At 31.8% G+C, this 24427-nt stretch overlaps 1 protein-coding gene across 1 annotated transcript in view; it reads left to right on the top strand.

Moving 5' to 3' along the window:
- The first annotated feature begins 11531 nt into the window (after window positions 1-11531).
- LOC143922471 (uncharacterized) overlaps window positions 11532-24427 on the top strand; it is a 45164-nt gene continuing 32268 nt past the window's right edge. The window contains exon 1 of the mRNA XM_077445719.1: window positions 11532-11935. Coding sequence (XP_077301845.1) covers window positions 11916-11935 — 20 coding nt within the window. The 5' untranslated portion in view covers window positions 11532-11915. The remainder of the gene's footprint in view (window positions 11936-24427) is intronic.

Raw genomic sequence — 24427 nt, 5'->3', positions numbered from 1 at the left:
GTGGCCGACACTGTACATAGAACACAACTTATACAAACGCAACTGCCAAAACGAGGTCAAAGTGATATGTTAACAATTCGGTTATATTTCTAATTAACAATTCCAATACTTGTATTAATTAGAACAGATTTCAATGTAATAAATTTTAATATAATTAAAGAAAACGTCAAAATTATTGTGTAATTCATCCACCAGCATAGTTGCTAGTGCATATAATGTCAAATAAATAAAATTGCACGTAAAAGCATGGAGCCATCTCGTACATTGCCATGACCCAAAGTGACCCCAGAGAGCCCACGTACCTAACGGACAATGTTCCTACACAAAAATGAGCACCGAAAGGGTCAAAGCACTACAAAACGGCGAGTTTGTTCTGAATCAGTGCAATTTCGAATTAAATTAAATTAATTTAAAAAAGGGTGAACGAACGGAAACATATCCGGTCCGGAGTGTGCATTTTTGATTCGAAGGTCTAATCCAAACGGAGGTCGAGAAATTAAAGAAAATGGTCTACATCTCGTCTCGGCGAAAGGTCAAGAGACTGGAATTTGACCTTAGAAAAGTAGCGGTCGGTCCATTGTAAAAAATCTAGAAATGTGATATGTATGTATGTCGTTATTTGTTTTTTTTTTCAAATTGAAAACAGTGCAAATCGATATAGGCTTACATATCTTTTTTTTTTATAAAATACATACATAAATATCCCCATTTTCAAATTCCTTCATTATTTTTAGATAAAATAATCTTTAAATAAAATTGATTTAATATGATTTTTTAGCAGATAAGCTACTGTATAAGCAACGAAGCGTATTTCAAGGGAGAAAAATATGCACATTATTTTTTAGTGTCAGTTATACTATTTGATGTGAGATAATATGTAAAAATGTAAAAAAATGTTGCTTAAACATAACGAAGAATTCATAAAAAAAAAACTCAAAATATTAGTGATGTGTCTATTTTTGGATGAGAATCGCATTTGCGTTGTAATGGTGTTTACGGTTTTCAAGGAATAATATAAAACGTTGATTTGCATACGTCTCGATCAGTTTCCCTTTTCAAATCCGACAGATTTCTCCTATTGTTTAGAAGCAGCGATGGCAAACTTTTTTTCCGCGCTAGACGATTGCTGACGAATTTTTAGATAAACATCTGAACGTTTCATATTTCATTTTAAACAATAAAAAATAATAATAACAGACGGATTTTTATCTAACAATTAGAGACGTTCTCAACTTTTACACAGAGGATATAATAAATCGCGCAAATCAAGATAATAATTCATAGAAAAGGCGTAAAACGAAACTAGTGATATTGAAACGTTCGGTATTGGATAATTATACCGGCATACATATAAACATGACAGAATTATTATATATGATTAAAAAATTCTGCGAAGAATCGGATTTGATAAACGTTTTAAAGCGAAGTCACCGAAAAACGTCGCATAAATATGAAGTCAAACTTTAAAATGTAAAGTAAAAAAGTTCTAAGAAAAATTTTGACTAAAATCCTTTTTTTGTAAATTTCAATTTCTGTTTTATATTAAAAATTTAACTTTTTTACATTAAGTGTTTTTTATTACATTAAAATAGCTGTGTATAATATGTCTATATGTGATGGGTGTCTCCTACAGATTTCCATTAGAAAATCGCAATCGGACAAATCTTAACAATTAAAAGTAAAATATATTTTTAGGATATTACAGTATAAAAAACTTAAACAATATAAAATTTTGACCTGCTGATGATTTTATAATCTTTATAGAAAGCTTTTCATTTAAGTTGGAAAGTAAATCTATACCAAAATACATACAAAAACGCATAAAAAATCATAGATAAATTTTTTATAGTAATTAAATTTTTCGTAAAATACGAGTATGTACGTTGCCTTTAAATATCCAAAATTATCCCTCACACAATAATAATTCTCTCATATATCATCGATTAAAGCAAGAATTACGTTTTGTAACAATAATAACTGGTTGAATTACACTCAACACCCAGTATTGCATCAAATTCTGTAAATGACTATAATAAACAAAACGATGTTCACAAAACAAATGTTCAATTCGAGGCAATGATAACACATATAAATGTATACTTGTAAAACAATAACAATAGAAATCACAAGCTGGGGCTTCAAACCTTTTTAACAAACCTTCAAACCTTAGTTTTTGTTTTAGATGAATCTATTTTAATTTAAAAACTGTTCAATTTTAATAGAAAATAAAATGACAATATGATTTAAATTGATACGATGATATGATTGACGTAAAATTGCGTAAATCGAGAGTCGTTTAAATCGCGATGACAGATGTAATGCACATTCTATTATAAAAGCTATTCTTGTGTAAAGGAAATTTCAGCAGATACATTGAGTAAGGCATTCAACTATGTATGTACATGATATGTAAATTCGTTAATGGCTTACTTACTTGATGAAAATTACACACACAGAAATAAATCGTGTAGAAAACAAAATAAAAACGGGTCTCGGTTCATGGGTATATGTATGTATGTATGTAATAGTAATTCGCATGGAATCGCAATGTCTAATAAACAGGTAGTTACAAATTTGGCCTTTCTTTCCATTGTCAAATGTTGTCAACGTAAAAAATTGACGATTGACATATTTATGTATATAGACAAGGTCTAACTTTTACCATACTTGGTTGACTTTTAATAATATTCCATTAAATAAATTGCAGTAAACAAATGCGGAATCATTCATATAGTTCTACAATAATTGCGTATTGGCACTTTTGCCATTGGAAATTAAGAATGAATGTTTCATCCGATTTCCGTAACAACAGGCGATCGACAGAAAAATCTTCAAATAAATAAATATGTATTTTTTAAATCTAAAATAGTTTTTTTAATACATTTTTGTAATTTTGTCAAGTCATTTTATGTAGGAAAAATTACTATATTTTAATTATTTTCCAAGTATATTACATTAGGTACATACATTACAATAATCTTGATATTTTGATCAAGCATATAAATATGTGAAATTAAATTAAAAGTTTTACATTAATTGCTTATATTGCATACTATGTATGCCATATAAGCGATCAACTTGATTTTTTTACGGATGATACTCAGTGGAACTCTCATTTCTAATTTATTGTAACTTACGATATACGAAAATACGAGAGAATACGAGAGATAGAGAGTATCCACTGCCTAAGTGCATTCGTGGATGACCAATAGAGTCCCCGGATTAGGCTAACGGTACTCAGTGCCCGAACAAAGGATACGCAGGAGTTCTCAGACCCGGGCGAGTGCATGCGACTCTGACCTGTACCTAGACAATATATACATACATAAATGGATCGGGGAAGCTATGGTGTGCAACTTGTCCTTTATAAAGAGGTACACACGGTAGATCAGATTATTCTGGAGTGAGCGTTGGTTACGTGTGGAGCTTCTGAATCGTTGAATAAATGCTGTGAAGTGACTTTGGCTTTTCATTTGGATCCTAAACAGCCCCTACGCTCTCCTACGCAGCCTCCTAATTAGGTATGTGTGTACAAATGTGCATCTACTAAATTTCTGAACAAGAAATTTGACAAGTCAAAAAATAAATGTTTCAACTTCGTTTTTAAGAATATTTTTTCATGCAAAAATTATTTTGTTAAATTTAATTATGGTATCAAGTGTGTTAATGAATAAAATTTAAAGCAATATACATACATACCTACTTGCACAACTTGTTTTGGAATTAATAAATATACAACAAAACATTTAAAAACCAGATAACCTATTGAGAAACATGCTATTATTAAACTTGCACTTATGTATCTTTAAGTATTACATTACCAATAATTAAAAAAATACACTGTTATTAGTGAAATTCCATCTCTGAAGATATAACAACAGATTCTTGGACATTTTCAATTTTAAGCAAGCAGTTTCTGGAAACAATCGGAAACCTATTGGATGATAGTAGTACTTCACAACATTTTAAGAGTCTATGGATGAAACCGAGCGAGTTAAATATGTATCATTGAAATTTGGAAAACCTGTTGCTAATAAGTTTATAATAATAATTCGATTATCAAATAGTTCGTTGTGATATACGTAATTCAATTTTGTATCCCTTCGGGGTTTGCACCGATTCGCGCGAATCGATCGATGAAATTAACACCCCGGCACCGAACCGGTTGTTGCAAAAATTGATAAAAATGTGGCAACGACTACTCGTTTCGTGTTGAGAATCTTTTTTTAACATTGTTTTTACGGTATCCACACAAAACAATATGTAAAATGAATACTCGCACCGAATTACGCGTGAAAACAAGAAAGAAAGTCGAACCGCTCCGAATTGACTGTCATCATATTGAAATATATTATACGTACATGCATATGTATGTATTATAATCAATATGATTTTATTGTTATTCATGTTATAACACTGCACAACAGCAGAAACCGAAATCATCGAGTACGAGTGTGATAATACATATGTACATATGTATGCTAAAATTCGCCTATTAAAAATAGTTTCGGAGATTTGTTTTATCAGCATATTTTTTTCCTTTTCAGCATTATGAGGTCTATAATTTAAAATTTCGCAATCTAGCTAAAAATTATATATAAAGTATATTATATAAATACTTTTTCTATCATTTGTTGTATATTACAAATATTTATGTTAACATTCCAGACCACTTAAGCCTTATACTTACATATGTCTTATACTTATTTCTTGCTTAAGTCCTTTGTTTGTTTTCTTCCATAGTTGGTCACTTGTTTGGAATATTTTTATCATAAAAGTTAGCATAGATTGTTAACCATACTATTGATGTTTCATTCTGTATTTAGAATGAAGTAAATATGTGCATAGGTCAAGTCAAAGTGGTGAATAAAAAATTGTCTCATTTCTGCCACAACATACAAACATATTTTTTAATAATTTCATAATATTTTTTTAAAAATGCATTAAATATTTATTGTTTTGGACCACTGTGGATTACAGGAAGAAGCCAGAAAAAAAATAAAACTACACAAGAAAATAAAGTATACAAAAAAAAAATCAAATAAATAGAAATTACATATGTATATAGTAGGGAATATAAAATACCCCAAAATAGAAGAGATAAGATCAAAATTCCACTCATACGTCACATCCAATCATGAAAATAATGATAAGCGCAGGCTAACAGAGAAGTAGGTTAAAATAATCTATAACCTACTAATAACTACTAACTACTAACCTACTAACGTTTTAAAATAATATAATAATCTGTTACCTACGCTCACTGAGGTGGAAAATATCACATTCAAACACTTCAGCAACAATTTTAGCCATCCTATAAAAAACTGTGCGGGCAGAAGTACAACCATCAAATATATTATCAATTATTTAACCTAAATATTTCACCTGAAGGTAGATTGAAATTGATAAGCTGAATCGTACGGCATGGCTTGCCTAGATAGACTCCAGCTGTGATGACTGTTCATGTCATTCTCAATACGTACGATCATACTATTTCGACAAGTTTCTCCGACATTTCTTCAAAAATGGAAATTATCGCTATCGGTAACTGTCAAACCTATGTCAAAACAAGGATAAAATATCACCGAAAATACTCAAGGGTGTGAGTATTGGCCTGGATTGCCATAGCATAGATCAGGCGTGCTAGCGATGTAAAAATGCTATCTAAAAAACGTGCCGCACATCAATATGTGTGTGTGCTCCCTTAGTATAGAGATCGGAGCACTTATGTTAATTTCGAATGAAAACCATTTTTACAAGCTCTTTTGCAAGACTACTGTACATATGTATGTACCACTCTGTTGTATTTTTCTCATAGACAAATCTTTCTGAGATTTTTTATCATATTGATAAAGAAACTAATCTCAGTTGATACATATTTATATCCACATTAATATAAAAATCATTTATCTAATTGTAAAAAAAGCAACATCCACTTCATTATTTAACAATATTTTAAGTATTATATGAAAAACAACGATGAATATGTAACTACATATGTATGTATGTAGGATCACCCAACCAATTATATGTATGTATGTACAAATATTATCAGATAATTTTTCACAACGAAATATATATATATATACATATGCACATACATATTTCGTTGTGAAAAATGATCTGACCACTGAGAAATTTATCTGCATACAAATCTCTTCGTGAATACGTAGCTTAACCTTTCATTTCTCATCTTGAAAACAGATACATATCTATGTATATATGTATGATCATACATAAAATAATTCTACATATCTAAGTAAGTAAGAATCGACTCAAACGACCACTAAATGATTGACATTCAATTATGTATAGCGAATACATGCATCTACAACTCAATAATGTCTTTTTTAATCATTTTAACCTTCTCTATTCGTCGTCTCGTTTATCTATTGACTTTTTTGCGCTTTATTTAATGCACCGAGTACGTTGACCGTGGGTTTAGCACACCTGTCGAGGTCATTTCACCGTTCGCGAACCGTTTGCGAATCCTCGCACGTACCAAATCTCTCTATCTCTAAAATGAACTTGCCAATTTGCAAAGCGGACTTTGCGGTCGCCGAAAATTGGAACGTCTTACCCAGACATTTAAAATAACAAAAATAACTCAATAAAGATTTAACGCAACATTGATTATATCAATATGATGCGGACATAAGTATACTAAATGCTCGTACGTGTGCAATTCTGCATTCTTAATATGCAATGCATGTGACGTGAATCTCGATTTTGTGTAAATCTTCGATGTACATATGTACGTATGTATGTTCACATGTGTAAAATAAATAAGCTTTCTACGACCTTGCAGTTAAGCTCAACAAAGGCGATCTTGCGTTATTTGTGTCGATGTTTAAACCGTGTATTTTTTATCATATGTCGGTGTAATTGATTGATGAACTTCAGATATGTATTATTAAGTATTTTTTATAAACAGTATGTATGTACATCAAGAAAGTCTTTTTATACTCAATATATATCTAATAATTGTTATGTAGAAGAGGAAATGTACAACTGAAGATTTATAGTATATTATGTATAGATAATATGTAGATACTTTATAACGGAATTTTTTAATAAGAAAATGTTATTTTATTGTACATATATATGTATGTATGTAGGCATATATTTTTTAATACAAGGTGAGGCGGAAATAATTAGACGATTTGTATCTTGGAAATGAACAATTTATTTTTAAAATAAATATCCAATATTTAGAAAAAAAAGCATGAGATATTATGCCATAAAGTCATTTTTTGAAGATAATGTCATTCAAGTGGGCTTAGTATGTTGTCGTATATTAACCATCACTTTGAAATTCATTGAATTTCCGCTCAGATGGTATCCTTTAACTTTTGAGTAGTTAAACTCTAGGATAATCATGTTTTTCATTCGAAAAACCCCACAGGAAGATTGAAGAAAATCGCATGCGAGACGTGACACGTTGTCTATGTAACATTAGGTTGTTTACACCTATTAATTTGTAACCAATCCATCCTATTAAAGGTACAATAAAACAACTGCTACCGGGCTCTCTTCGAGCTACCAAGGGGTTGCAGCTCATCGCAGATGTTTTGTAGAAAAGCACGTGTCTCACTTTGAGGCGATTCTAAGGATGAGAGTGGCCTCCCTACGTCGTCGTGTATTTTTATCGTCAAATTGTTTGCTTGCTGCCGCGTATTCTCATTTATTTATTTAATAGTTTTGGACCATTGTGGCATTACAGGAAGAACCTAATGCGCCACAATGGCCTACATTTGAAATATATATATATAAAAACATGATATAAAAACAAGTAAACTGTAAATAAAGGAAAAAAGCAAAAGCAGAAAACATGGTAAAATAAAAAAATAAAATAAAAAGTAACAAAAGGAAAATAATACATCATTCAAAGAGAAAAAAAAAAAAAAAAGTGTAAAAATCAAAAATAAAATCCATAAATCCCATTCTTTGTTTACACTGAACATTCATTCATGTATGTTCGGGGAATAGAGTTACTTCACCGACCGCCATAAATAGACCAAATTGATTAATTTATTAATAATAATAATTATAATTATTGTTGTTGTTATTATTATTTATTTTTATAGTTATTCAATATTATTATTATATACATACATACATATTATTATAATAATTATTATTACTATTCTAGAAATATGGAAAGTGATGGAAAATATCTGACTTTGCGATGAAGTTTGTTTGACAATATTTTACTTTTCAATAAAAGTTACTAATTGTCTAATTATATTCGCTCCAAGCTGTATAATAAAGCAGTTTTTCAGACTTCATTCAGACCGAGGATTGAACCCGGATTCAAACACCTCTCGGTATTAAACAATTTCTTCAATATAGTGTAAGCATTTATGCTATTTTATTTTCCCCAAAAGAGTAACCCCAAAGCGGCACACTTTTTACATAAGTACTAATAATTTCAAACATTATTTTATTATTTTTTTATTACATATAGAAATATGTATATACCAGAAAGGCCTAGCAAATAAACTTCAATGCGCCTTCCTCACATAGCCACACCGTAGCTCTTTCAATTAGCCACGGTGTGGGTATGTGGCATGTTTTATGTATGATTGAAAAATGAAAGAATGATGTTGAAAGTGCCAAAATGGACTTTTATCCCATAGGGAATTAGTTGCTACTTCAATCAAAGTATTATTTATGTAATAGGGAGATGTAAAAGTTAGGTTATGGTATTCTTTCTCATGATCCCAATGTATGCATGTATATGTACATAAGTTTATTACAATCGTTGGTCAGTAGTTTTAATGTACTTGTACTGTTTCATATACATTTAAAAGCTGCATTCCTGATATACAATTTATATTTATTTAATGTTCGTCTACAATAGTAAGTTGTTGTTTTAGTATTCACATTTCTAGTTTGACAAATTGCATAACGCAACTATGAATTGACTAATATGTGAACAAATGTCATCGATGATTCGTTTTGAAAGAGAATTTCACAAACGGTCAATCTGCAATATATGTATACGTAGACATAAACGTATAATAGACATACAAATATGCGTAAACGTAAAAGTTGTGGTTTTTTCAAAAAAAATTAACACCAGACGAAAACCTGATCGATTCATGGGGAAACTCAAATTGTGGCATAATTGCTTTGAGCCAAGTGCAAAAACCAGTGTTACAACCGCACGATTTACCCATTTCGATGTGTATCATCGTCGGTAATTATAACGGTTGTGTTGTTGTGTTAAATTTTCCCAATTACTATTGTTTAATTTCGAATAATTGTTGTTTAATAGTCGTCAAATTACTCTGCCGCACCGTTGCGAAAAAATAATTTAGAGAGACATCAACGATCGGTGCTAGTCGAAACCCGAATGTTTTTCTGGTCGAATGAAAAGCGATACGTCACGTATCAAAATGATAAAACGAGCAAATTCTTGGAATTCATTGTTGACCTTAACCCGATTAATTAATTTTTGAATTTCCCGTAGTGACCGTCGTCACAAATACGTCGTAATGATTTTTTGCGGTTTCAATGAAGCGTTCACCGAACACAACTGGTTGGTTATATCACGCAAAATTCCTCAAAATGAATGGTTTTGCTGTGCAGTAATCGGCGAAACTATAATAAAACTGCCAACTCGAAACATACATTTGTAATTCTATGATAGAGGTCATAGTTTCAAATAAAGCAAAGACTTTATTTTATTTTCAATATTTTCAAGAATTGAAAATTTTATGACAGTAAATCCTAATGGATTTTTCCTATTGAACTTACAATTAATTTGAAATATAGACATATGTATCTCACTCTTCATTGGTCTGCTCAGAATTACCTCATGTACATATATAGTATTTTTTTCACGTATTCCTCGTTTCTTTCAGTTCTTTGTGGTTAATATTTCAAATAGCCGTCTTCTTTTGGTTATTAATTTGAACATGTTGTTCGGTTTACGCCATTATGGCATTTTGAACACACAATAAGAGGTCCAATATATAATGTCTATAATAAGAGGTCCACTTACATAATGTCTGTCCAATATTTCATCGACTCTATTTCAGTTGTCTGAATTCGATACCTTATTTCTTCGTATTTCAAATGGTTTATGATCTATATTGTACATAATGACCATTAGAATTCCGTTATTACCTCCTATGAAATATCCAGTATATGTATATGTAGGACAAAGCACATGCCGTATCGTATTCAGAAATATAATATGATTTGATGAACATATGTATAATGTAACTAGATTCAAATAAAGAGGATCTTGAGTTTTTAAAAATTGCTTGCAGAGTTTTTAAAAATTGCTTTCAGCCTCTCCTATCTAGATCTTGTCAACAGTTATATTTATATGGGGAATGACAAGTTTAACTAGTTTAGAATCTCGTCATCGTATATTAATATTACGATACATGTTCGTAGTTTTTCGTAGAATTATTAATAATCCATTAATTCTCCAAGAATTCAGTACCTAAAAACGACTTAGAACATGTTTTATCTTCGCCTAAGTCTAGCTTTCCCTTCAATTATCCAATAAACAGCCATGGGATTTATTTAACCGTATACATACGTAAAAAATACGGATCTTCATATCTTTAATATGACATATAGTCAGTTAATTAGCTCTTTACAGCACATTGTTTTCCCATACAATGTTGTTAATATCCACTTTTTTATCAATTACATATGTTTCTTAATATTTTTATGTTTCTATATTTACCCATATGTTTTATATTGATATGATTCAATGACATCTTCACATTTATCATATTGATGTTATAATTCTTATGTAATATTTACTTACTAGTGTAATAAAATGGGTTTTTACCCGTAATAAATAAATAAATAAATATTAAATAATGAACAAAATTAGTAAAAAAACTTCAAATAAAAACTTGTCAGAAAAAAGTATAAGGATCGAAAGAGATTCATCCACTTTATTTTAATATGTGTATAACTGCGAAAGTCCTTGCCCAGGATTTCTTGCGAAAATAAAGAGTTTTTATTGTTTTTTGAACATCATTGAAATTAATAACGGTTACGATCATTTCGATTATTTATGAAATATCATGCAAAATTTCATACATATTTAGCATAGCTTTGACGCAATATTTAATTACCAATCAATTACTTTTTTAACAGACTATCATTATATTATATTTGATAACAATTTTAAAGGCGATATTTTTTCCAATTGCGCTAATGCTTATGAATATGTGCCCTGGCAATTAGACGCAGTTCTACGTCAATGACAGTATATACTATATGTATTTTTGTACACATATTCTTATAAAATGAAAGGATATCGACCAAAACCTATAGAAACTAGATGCTGATAAAATTTGAATGTTAATCACGAATGAATCAAGCTTTTCTGATTTTATCCAAACGATGTATTAGAAAAAGGTTAAGACACCTTGTCAAAACACTGATAATGTTTTACGACAAAATTTAATAATTAAAGATTCACTCTCGACCAAAACCGGAACCGACGTTCGGCCGTTTCCGTAAGCTTAAAAGCTGCACGCGTCAAGTGGAAACGCAGCGACCGCAGGTGGCTACGAAGAGGGCGCAGCGCCGGCAGAGGGGGGAAGGGGCTTCTGGGGGGCTCTGGGGGGGAGAGGGCCTCCACAAAGAGGGGGGCTCCGCCTATATAAGAGACAGCGGAGACTGGCCGCCGAGCTTAAGTCCGTCAGTCGACTTTCGTTGTCGAGACTTGCGCGCGCGTTTGCCACCCCCACCCACCCACCCACCACCCACTTTCGACCACCCACCCAGAGTGGGAAAATATCCACCCACACACCCCAACCTTCAACCCATCCGATTGGTGAAAAATTGTGGTCGTTTCCTGATAAAAAAATAAAACAAAATAAATCGGTGTTTATCATCGTAGAGGATACAAACAGAGAATCGTCACTTCATAAACCATGCTGTTGAGGATAACGCTGTAAGTATTCTATAATTTTTTAAATTCAAATTTAATTTTATATATATATATATATATATATATATATATATATATATATATATATTTTTTTTTTTTTTTATATATATATTTATGTCTCTAATAACGTCACACGTAATAATACGTATGCTATGTTATATAAAGAATGTATAGTGTATTTATTCACATTATATATACCTGAGTGGGGGGGTCAAAAGGTGAACGTGTGATCTATGAACTCATCCGCGAATATCGCAATGTTGTACACTTTCACCCGTAAAGGTTAAATCTATCTATTCGCTAATGAACGGAAAAAATATTCACAATATACATATTTATTATATATTATAGTTAGTTTCGTCGGCTAGGTTTAATTTCTCTCGCTCTGGATCCATGTGCCGTCTTGATGTGAAATTGGTATTGTCAAACTTTTTTTTTACACTATACGAAAGTTCTCATAAATGTGCGTTAAATAAGAAAGTAATAAGACCAGTTCCCGAAGACCAGTTTCTCCGTTTGAGCTAAGAGGAAATTGACTCAGGGTTATAAATTAACTGCACATATATTTTCCGGAAAACTTCATATGCCGGAAAAGCTTTTGATTAACGTCGAAATTGTCGCTAAATGCATACATGCACATATAGGTCAAATCCGGTTGACTTATTCTCATATGAAAAAGGAGTGTCTTTCAAAGATGATTTTAATTCATTTGAAATGTCAAAAGACGCTGCGTTCGACCTTTGAATTGATGCAGCGATTTTTAACCTTTTAGATTCGAAATTTCACAGTGAAAAGTCACACATGTGCAAAACGTAATAATTTTTTAGCTCATGTGGAAAATAAATAAAATTTTGATTGAAATGTCAAAGGTCGCTACAGTTTATATTCAAACTGATACAGTAGCTCTCAACCATTTCGATGCAAAATTTCATAGTGAGGAGTCACGTGCGTACAATCGCTTATTTGATTTGATTGTGTGATGTTTGATTTGTTTTTTTATATTCTATTTATTTTAGGAAATGCTGAATTCGATGTGCGAAATGATGTCCAACTGTCGCTTCTAAATATGTGTGTCGCGATTATTATTGCATATAATTTGCGTTTTTAACACATTGTTTGGTCACTTTTGCTCGCTTTCACGCGACTCTCCTTTTGACGAATGCGTAAAATATATACACGTTTGTTTTTATATTGTAAATAAATATAATATATTTTGGCGATATTTTTGCATTTTTTTTTTCTTAATTGCGATCCGTTCTGTAATATACATTAAAATCGGAACCAATTAATTCTCGACTATACATTTATGTTTTGATGGCTATTTGTAATGCAGATATCGACCATGAGTGTAATAAATATAAATTATACGAGTTTGGACGATCGTTCGCGACAAATTATTCATTTTTTTAGCTAACGTACTTTCTTTCAAATAATTATGAGCGAAAATATTTTCATAATTCAATTAAACATTAGAGCACATCAATTCTGCATTTCTGTTCAGCGGATGGAGTTATAACAGCATCTTTTTTTTTTGTATATTAAGACATCTGTTCAACGATTCGAAGTGTAATTCTAGGCTATATTTTAAATTTACAAATGAATTAAGTCAAGTTTCAAATTAGAATTGCTCTCGTCGAAACTTTCGAAAACTTTTCGTAACCGATTTCAATTGACACTTCAGATGCAGGTGTGATATTTAGATCATTGCTCTGCAACTTTTTTCTCGCCAAAGCTCACATGAAGTTATCAGTAGTGCTTACATTTGATTTCAATCTTTCCGAAAATGACAATGGAATAAATGTGAAATAAATTTATATAAAAAAATATCTATAGCATATAAATCATATATACATATGTACATATATATACATAGGAACTTTTCAAAATTGCAATTCAAATAAAAGGTATTTTTAGACGATTAGACTATAGACATCACAATTACATAAATAAGACTTTTCTTTACAATCGAGAAATGATTTTATTTTTTAATATAACGAATAAATACAGTTACAATATATATGAATCAAATTATTGTGTTAGTTTTTGCATCGTCTTCCAAAGAATTTATTACTGTTTTTTTTATGCGGATTTAAATACACTTCGAATGGTTGTATATGTAAATTTTTAATTCCGAGTCTAAAAAAATCAAGATTACGCCACTTCATTGCGATTTTCTAATAGTGGATAATTCGAACGGCGATAATCAAAACGAACTGTGACATTTAAATGTTTTCCCTTGACCTTTCGCCGAACGGATCGTGTAAGACTATTGTTCGAATTAGTGTAGTTTTTTATTTTATTTTTATTATTTATCAAATCAAAATCAAGGTCGGAATGATCGTCTTCGTGGCGTGGAAGACACGTTTCGACACTACACGTATAATTACATACATTCAAATTCTAAATATAATATATGTATACGAAATTTTCAATTCTCACCGTTGAATATGAAAAGTTTTACAAGCCGTCACTAACCGCTCGATTTAACATATTATATTACGTTATTATAAACGTATGCATTTTCATTTCGTTCGAAATCACTTTCGATGACCCTATTTTAATGCCAAAACCAGAAAAATGCCCACCGGCCACAATCAGTGACAGTGACATTGATTTAACACACACACATACATATATACAATATAATATTTAAAATTTACCATTTTTAATCAGTTAATTGAGAATTTTTAAAGGAAATAACTTATTTATATATGAAATTAGCTCATAGCTTATAATATTACGGTATATTTTTGGCTTTAAAAATTCGCTAGATAATTAATTATAAGTATTTTAAAGCAATGAAAATCAGAATCAATAGAAAAAAATATCTGCCTATTAATTCCAATACTTATTTTTGGCATAAAAATATTAAATTTTGAATTAAACACTGCAAAAGTAAAAAATCTGTAAAAATTGCTCATTTTTTAAAACGCTCATATGTATCTCTTAAGCGAGAGCAAGCCAACAAAACTCATTGTCATATTCAAACTCAATGAATCAAACATAGTAAATATTGATCAATCTCCGTTTTTTTGTTGCTCAGTGTATATATTTAAAAACAATCTACATGTAGTTTGTTATGGTCGTTCCACTAATAGAAAGTCATTAAAATTTTTCGGTTATTTCCTTGATTTTTCACAATAAACGAAGCTTTCATACGAAAGCATACATATATATAAAACATTTCATTAAAATTTCAATATCTGCAATGGTATAGGTTAGGCTGGCCATCGATTTTTGTACCAGTCAAATCTTGTAATCAATTTTTGACCCAATTACATCGAACCAATTTTCTTGAAATATTTTGTACACACACGGATTTCAAACGGCACTATGTACATATATGGCAATATGTATTGCTATTTCTATGGCAATATACTGTTGAACCCCACCCCCCTCTTCCCCCCCTAATAAATTTATTTATCGAGTGTTTGAATCAGCGATAGTTAATAGAAAATAGTTTAATATTGATGAAATGGTATCTGTTTATTTGGTTACCATATCAATCAACAAACAATTAGTACTTGCATTGTACAAGTATGTGAATATGCCGTATTTTTACGAGCTTTTTACTTTATTTATATTATGATATATACATATGTAGGTATATCTATAGACTATAATAATTGTGTTGGCAAGCGAACAAAATGCGAGCAATCACCGCTCGTTTTCATGACGCAAAATTAAAATTGCGTCCTTCTTCTCGATCCGCTTCCTAGTGTTCCGAAATGGACACATTTCAAAAAAATTTTCATTTGAAAAAAAAAAATAAAATGAAAAAAAAATGAAAATGAAAAAAAACCGGTCGACTGGCTTAGATTTTGAAAGCGGCCGTTATTAACGCGGATTTCTGCATAATTTCACTCGTTCTATTACAAAGCAAAGCAACCTTTTTCTTTGAGTTTTTAGTCGTTTGCACGTATACAAAGAGAGACACACTCACACACACACTAAAACAATTTGCATTTTACTCTTAATTGCATTATTTGAATATTTGCAATATAGCGAACATTCACGCCGCACTGTTCAGAAATAGAAAAAAAAGAAAACCGACATTACGTCAATGATGTACATACTTATTATACTTCCATACACATAAGATTTGCACTTTCATGTCACTTCAGATGATTTCAATATAACATATCGTTAATAACATTTATATATAATTCATAAGTACAAATTTTAATACGCGTCTGTCATTGAGACTTACTTTTAACACTTGCCGCACTGTGATGGCTAGCGAGTGAACAGGACTTTTATTTTATTATATTTCTCCAAATATACTGAATGCATGGTCTTCATATTTTATGTATTCCTCATGAAAACCTCTATGATTCGAATTATGTCCTTACTAAATAAAATCATTTGTCAATATCAACAGAAATAGTTATTTTCGCGGGAAGCACTTGCCTCGTGCCTCACAGATGCAAGAGAGATAGACATGTGGGCGCAATATTAACAATTATATAATCTATCAGCGAAGTAAAAATATATTAAGAGATATTGAGCGTCTATAATGCAAATTTTATTTAAGGTATGAATTGTAAAAAAGATAAAGTTATAGGGGTTTAAACAATTAAAATCTGACAAAACGAGTGGGCGGCGGAAAGTCTAATAAGCTAGTGACATAGTCAAGTTGTCATCTGCTCCGAAATTTTTGGATTCTTAAACGTATTACGATTATTTTTCACCATCGAACTAGAGGAAGCGATTTAAATTTCTATCGGTGACCAAGCCGCGCAAAATGGCGAAGATTCAAACCGATCGGAAGAATGTAGGAAATAGTGTTAGACCAATAAGCTAAGTGAAACTAAGAATAGCCTTGTAAAAACAGGTTTTTACATTTTTTACAAAATAATTATATATAATAAATTAAATAACGTTATTAAAGAAAAATTCTGGATATCATACCATTTAAAGAAATTGATTGCTCTAAAACTGAAAATATTAATATAATACGATGTATGTATTAAATATTCACCAACAATCTTATTCGAAATTTTTTTATTTAATATTGTAGTTCTACATATTTAGTGCGGCATTGTCATTTAGACGGGGTTGTTCTGCGCGGCTTTATCAGCGCGGCAAGGTCGGTATTGTCGGCGCCGCTTTGTCGGATCACCATGATACATTTGTCTATTATACATAAATGTATATAAACAGTAGGGTTTGTGATTTTTTTCATGAAAATTAAAAAAAAAACTGAATTAATGATGACTAATTAATTAGATATCGGTCGGATATCTAGTTAATTAAAATTAAATAATAAATTCCAAGCGATGAATAATAATTAATTTTTATGTGTATAGCATTACATCGGGAAAAAACTACAAATGGCTCCGAATTAGTTTCGGATCGTCTCTAAACGTTTTTAATTAAAAACGAAAAAAGAAAGACAAAAAAGAAAGAAAAAAAAATGTCGTCAACTTGTCTCGGAATTTCGCCAAACGGAGAAAGTCATTATTTATCGTATAATCACGCGCGTGAAATTTATTCCGTATTTAAAGTAATAGCAGTATAAGTGAACGGAGTACGTCTCAGAATTCAGCTCAAATCTGCAATATAATTGTCCGCTTATAAAATCTACGACTAGTTCCGTTTCAGGACAAACTATGGCCAATGTTTCAAGAGCATGTAATAATGACAACCCCTCTCCATTTTGTACATGTCTTTATTCTTATTTACAACCACTATTAATTATAATATTTGCATTTGAACTAGTACTTGTACATATGTAGCTTAGAACCAAGTGGTCTCTTTACGTAGTCCAACGTCAATTGAGTTGATTGTTGGCGGCAATATTCAAAATGCTTTCACACCCTGTACAGCGCATTGTTAACATATTGTATATACTTTTAATGCAATTCTATCTATTGTAAAGTTTGAAGAGAAGATGGCGAAAGTGCAACACGCGCGCGCCACGGTTTCGCTAGCAGTGGGCCAGTCGTGCGGGCCAGCTTGCGTAATTCCACAATATCGTGAAGAGCAAATCTGACGCTCTTTGCATGGACCACCAGTCACATTAACCCTTTCCAGACTAGACAATGAGCGACAATTTGCGTCACGAAACAGTTTTGCAACGCTATCGAGTGAGCCGGTCTCTCAAAACTCCCCTTTGATATGCTTTGACGCATTTTCTTACACACCGTTTGCTTCACCTGAAATGTTCGCCCTACCCAATAGATCAATCTATAATACTTTCCAATCTTTAGAAACCACTGAATATAACTACATGTTTCATTACTTCATTATTTTATCACAATGCTTCAAAAAGCAACTGAATATACTACATATTTGTCTTCCACGCTTCCAATCATCTCTATTTTGCCCAATTTCGTCCACCCATCTTCCTTTAACCCTTTTACAATATCTCGTGTACCGTTCCAGCACTTTTCTTATTCATTCTTCTAGCTTCTTGACCCACCCATTGCCATTTCAATCTCTTCACTCTCTCCACTACCTCAACTAACCTTGTCATACTTCACCTACGTATTCCGTTTTATCATCGTTCCACATTTTGCGTGAATTGGACTTTGTTTAACATTATTGTTTAAGTTTCACTGAAGAAAATCTTTTTCTTCAGGTAAATTGGCAATTTTGGTTTTGGGGAAAAACGGCGTTCAATTACTCAAATTCAATACATTATAATTTTATACGTTTCTTCAGTTTCTCTTCTTTGCTACCAGACGTGTGTACGGACGTAATTATGCAAAAAAGACCCATTTCAAATGACCGAATGAAGCAATAGCTACTAATATGTATTATTTTAACTACTATTGCTGAAATTTGCTTTTCCTTTTTGCAAAAAAGTTCATACGAGTTGGATCTATTTTCAAAACTTTGTTCACTTGTATAAATTTCAACTGTTTAACAATAGAATGAAATACAGAAATGCTTCAGTATTGTTATTAACTAAGCTTCTGTGTAAAATTCTCATCTTCGGAAAAAAATTTCAACTGGCGCATATTTTATATAATATAAATATTAGGTAGCAGAATGCAATCGTCGACAGTTTTATTTTCAATTAAAATGCAAATTAAACAGTTTGTTTCCAACTTTCATATCAAATATTAAAACTCTAGTGCTTGAGCTTCGTTTCTAAAGTAGCTACAGTGCAAAAAGTAGTGGAGAATGGAAGCAATCGGCATTTGAAATTGACGATTCGTCAAAAATGATTTTCACAACATCAAATACCAATTACTCCCACTACCCACTACTTATTGCAATGCAGTTAATTTAGAAATGAATCTCATGAGCTAAAAGCTTTGATATTTGAAATAAATTTAAATAATAGTTATATACAAATTAGTGTTATTGAGCGACAATTGTGTCGCTCTCTTATATGTGTGTAGAATAAAAGTTAATAAGTAAGCTTTTTTATAAGTCAAAAGCATTTTGGCACTTTGAAAGTTCAATAATCAAGGCCTCAAAATTTGCTAAAAATAGTATGAATTTTATAAATGACCTCTGAAATCCTTGACCTGTCACGCTCTTTGTATCCAGTAACGAAGCGTTTCCTCTAAATATAAATCCGTTTTAAATAAAATGCAAGGAAAGTACAGTGTTAAGATTAATAAAACGTATCTATGTATGAGTATGAAATAAATTTGTGAATTTAAAAATTATTATTACATAACAATAACACCTCACGTCCAGTCGCGCAAAGGTCAAGTGTGCAAACCGCATCATCACATTAAGCATGTAACCATGCAAAAAATAGCGAGTTTGTGAAATATTGGAACCGAAGGGGTTAAATTGGTCCGAGATAAAGTCAAGGTGAGGCCGAATCGGCGATATTCCGCAACCGACGGCTGACCTTTCACAACCGGTCACCGCAACAACGCGTATTTACCGATCGCGGTTTTACCAAGAAATGCAACGGGCTGATGCAAACGCTCTCGGACATAACCTAACCTAACCCAGACCGATTGCCGATTGTGCAATTCGCCTCTGCACCCCACCTCCCCTTACCCCTTCCTGGGTAAACGTTGCGTTTTGTAACACAAAACTGTGTCTCGCTGGTACCTATCTGGGAAAAATTATAATTCCAGACTCGATGACCAAAAGATCCATGCTTGTTGATTTTTTTTCATCACGTCACTGAAAAAAATCTGAACTTCACTGAAAATATCCTCAAAATTTTACTGAGCAAATATTCATAGACCTATGTACAAGAAATTTACTATCTACCGGCGAAGGCTAGCGTCTGAACAGTCCCACTCATCCAAATAATGTTTTTAACGTTTTAACCTCGTTATATGCTATTGCATCATATTTTATTTTGTGCATAAGTTTTAGGAATAATATCAAATGTATGAGAGATTTCAAGAACTTTTCATTTAAAAATTAGTGTCACCTTTTTTAGGCACCTTTTCTTCCCATAGGCCGTCTTACATATAAACATATACATATGTACATATTCACCTATATATAATTGCTATGATTTGCACCAGATTGGACTCTTCTTTCGGGAAACCGTCCCCCTCTCTCACTAGTTTTGATTATAAGTTACTAAAATAGGGCTTAAATAATGTAATTGAATTTTCAAAAATGCTTTTTATATGATTAAAAAGCACCCCGAAGTTCATTTTAGAAAACCCTGTGTGTATGTTTCAAGTGTGTAATACAAATTAGTGATTTATTGTTGACATGATTTAATATGAATATAGCTTAATCGGTATAAAAATGTTACATTGAGTAAATTACGTGTTCTCACATAAGATTTTTTAAAGAAAATTTATTTATATAAACAGCATTACAACTTATATATTTACATATGTTTCTTTGACATCAAAAAGTTTCTAAAAATTAATAATAACAATGAAATAAATAAAAACAAAGAATAAATACTTTGAATAATGGTAAATATGGGATATACATACATGTGTATGTTCATATGTATTATACATACATATGTGATGATCAAACAATAGAAATGTAAAGCAAGAGAAAGGAACAACAAAACAGATCAATATGAGGGGGAGTATTGTGTCAAAGAAAAGCAAGATGTATGCAAGAAGAACGTGAGTAATATTTTGACAATCTGAACTTCACGAGTGATTGGTTGTCAGGTTGGTTGGTTAATATTACTCAATTGGTTAGACCCTTTATGCAAAACTGTGTTAGAATAAATACCTAAGTACATGCGTATGAGAATGAGCTTATGAGAAATTGTAGCTGGGTTTGGCAACCGAAATAGTTGATATACAAATGAATGAAAAAGTTCTTTTGCACAATCTAGTTTCGAACAATCACGATAAATTTTCCACGCGAATTATTTTAATACCTAATGTCTATTTTCCTTCTGTGTTGTATCACTCTTGATTTTGTGAGTCATTAGCTGTGCTGTGGAAAGGCTATTTTAACAATTCCGTTTATGTTATTGTATAATATTATAATCTGACTCAACTACTAGTTTTACGGTTTGATTGTTTTATCTGTCAAGGAAATAGGCTTACTAAGCGTAATGGTTTTTCAATCAAGTTATTGATAACACTGAGCAACAGAAAAAAATAACCGGAGCGGAAACTAGCCAATTCTTACTATGTTTGATCCACTGAATTCGAATATGACAATAATTTTTGTGAGCTTGCTCTCGTTTAAGAGATATGAGCGTTTAAATAAGAGGTATGTAAAAATGTGCAATCTTTATACATTTTTGGCTTTTGCAGAATTTAATTCAAAATCTAGTATTGCTGTAGCAAAAGTAAGTATTGAAATAAATAGTCAGATGTTTTTCATGATCAATGGTCGAATTCAGTGGGTCAAACTTAGTAAAGATGAATTAGTCTCCACCTCGTTAAGTAGGAACGTGATTTTTTTGTTGCTCAGTGTAATTTATCACGAATTGAAGACTTAAATAACCATTGCCATTTAGTATTATGTATATAAAAATAAAAATGTAAGCTAAAATCACAGCTAGGCCTATTCGATTGTTCCTGGACCCGTTTCATAACCATCCGATACCATTTTACGACAATAATACATCGTCCACACGCATGACGGAATCATTCGATCGAAAGCCATTTTAAAAGACACAGGCGAGTAGTCAACCGGAAAAAAGCCTCAAAAACGATAGTGCACCCACTGAATCGGGACGTTTGAATAGTATATACGCCCACGCATTGCTAATGCGGTATTTGGGGCAAGAATCTTATCTATGACTCAACGAATGCAATGATTTCGAACCGGGTTTGGTGAAATTATGGCTCAATGCCGCCGCCGTGGTGCAATGATTTTACTTTCATACGAACGAAAAGTACACAATATTTAACAAACACACGTACCTAGGAAAGGACGGTGGTAATTTTGGCGAAAAATTAAAATTTCGTCTAAAATATTTCAGTGAAAGTTTTTAATTTCATTAGAAATTAACCTTTCGAACGTGTGCATGTAAGTACGTGTGTCTATTGAAATTTTGCCGATGACGCACTTCATTGATGCTGCACATTGATGAAACTGCGCCGTCATGTCATTCGGCGTGTAAATCTTACATTTATACGTAATTGCGTATGTTAATTGACGCGTGCATTTTATGCAAATTGGCCAAACGCGATAATTTTCGGTCGAAAACGTAATTACAATTTCTTGGTAAACTGAGCGCCACTTGGTCTTGGTCATTTTTTCGGTGAATGAAAGTTTATGTCTAACGTTCCAGTGTGTATTTAGTGTGTTAATGACGTGTCGATTTGACGTAAAAATGAAATGCATCGAGAGTTGACAGTTTCGAAATTGCATCGCACGAAATATGTACGTGTTGACGTAAACACTAATTTTGGCATTCGATATTTCGCTGAAGGCACATTGCGAAATGTTGCCATTCATACGCATCAGCCGTGTTGCTTGAATTTACCCAATTTTGATTCCCAACAGTTAATGTATGCAATATAGGTTTATAATTCAATCAATTATTTCAAAGAGTGATGATGAGTGGCTCTTAAATTCGCCACTTCAAATCTTAAGTATGCACAATACTAATATTTAAAAAATCTCTTCACCTTGAGATGAGTGGAATCCCCTCACCAAAAACCGTTATATATTCATAGAAGATGTCAAGAATTAATGAATAGCGAAAAAAGTCAAAGTCAAGTCAAATAGCACATTAAATCCTCAGTGGATACTTACATAGCTATACAGTGCTCATCTTCTTGATTGAGTCCATATATTAGTTCAAGGGCCTTAACAATTTAGTTTATATAATATCCGTTTCAAAGTTAAAGCTTCTTGTATGGAAACTTGCATTCAAGTACTGGTTACAATCGCTCGCTATTGTCGGTGTTATGTACTTACTATGGGTAATATTACCACATGGTGACACACAAAAAAAGAAAATCAATAACCACAACAAACAACAAAGGCAACAACCACATCAACGTTGACCGAAACCGCCTTTGTACGTAACACCAGCTAATAGGTAATCGACAACTGTGCACTGCAATTGCCTGATAGGTTAGTGTCACGCACTGTTACTTACTTTGCCTCTGTGAACTTGCCTTGTGAAATTTGCCTGAAAGAAATATGTGATAAAATTCAGTGGAACACTACATATTTAAGTATATCATCAGCCAAAACATGAAATGAGCTTTTTTAGTTTATTTAATTCGATATTTTTAAATAGTGACCTAAATTGTATTTTACAAAGTGGGACTCCAGATTTAAATTGAAAAGTTAATTAAATTTATATAGCAATGAGTGTCTATAGAAATATCTGGACGGTTGTGAAATCCAAATCGAATGTATCAGAGTTTGTCGGTTTTTGATAGTAATCCATCTGAAATTGACGGCACGGTGATTATTCCGCACAAAGTGATCTAGCACACGTCACTAAAATCTCAATCATGAAATATCTGGTACTTGAAAATTCCATCCATCGAGAATTATCCATGGGAACTATCATACTAACGAGAACTAGAGTACCAGATATTCCGTATTCGCGATTTTCGTGACAAAAATTGCAATGTGCGACTTTTAAAATTATTTTCGTATCTTCTTGTTGACATACAATTACATACAAGTAAACCATTCAGTCGCTGATCTTCAAACATTTTTTTCGAACTTTTAGTAACGAGTAATCGAATTGATGAAAGTACATATTTTGAAAGACAAGCATGTTCCGGACCTGTCCAAACCTTGCCAATGATTGCCCATTACCTACCTGATGGCAGATATAATCTATATAGCAAATAGAGTATGAAAATAATGCTCAATAATAATAAAGTTGATGATCAAATGACTGCTTCGTTGTCAAATTCTTTAAAAATAATTTACTCAATTGATGAATTGAATTGCTTTATATGTTGCGTTGATTTTAAAATTAAAATTAGCTGATTTAAGTTTGTCGGACGAGTCAAAGCGATGTTAAGTGCAGGATTTATGTAATGGGTGCGGTCATGCATTATCAATTTGATAATACATTATCAATCAAAGTGTGACAAATATCATCGCCGTGGACTGATCGTTCTGCAATTCCTCAGATCTAGAGAAGTAGAATATTAG

Source organism: Arctopsyche grandis, chromosome 2 (genome assembly GCF_051622035.1).
Source record: "Arctopsyche grandis isolate Sample6627 chromosome 2, ASM5162203v2, whole genome shotgun sequence".
NCBI lineage: Eukaryota > Metazoa > Arthropoda > Insecta > Trichoptera > Hydropsychidae > Arctopsyche > Arctopsyche grandis.
Note: the sequence above shows the minus strand (reverse complement) of the source record. Positions and strands in the feature narration are given on the sequence as shown.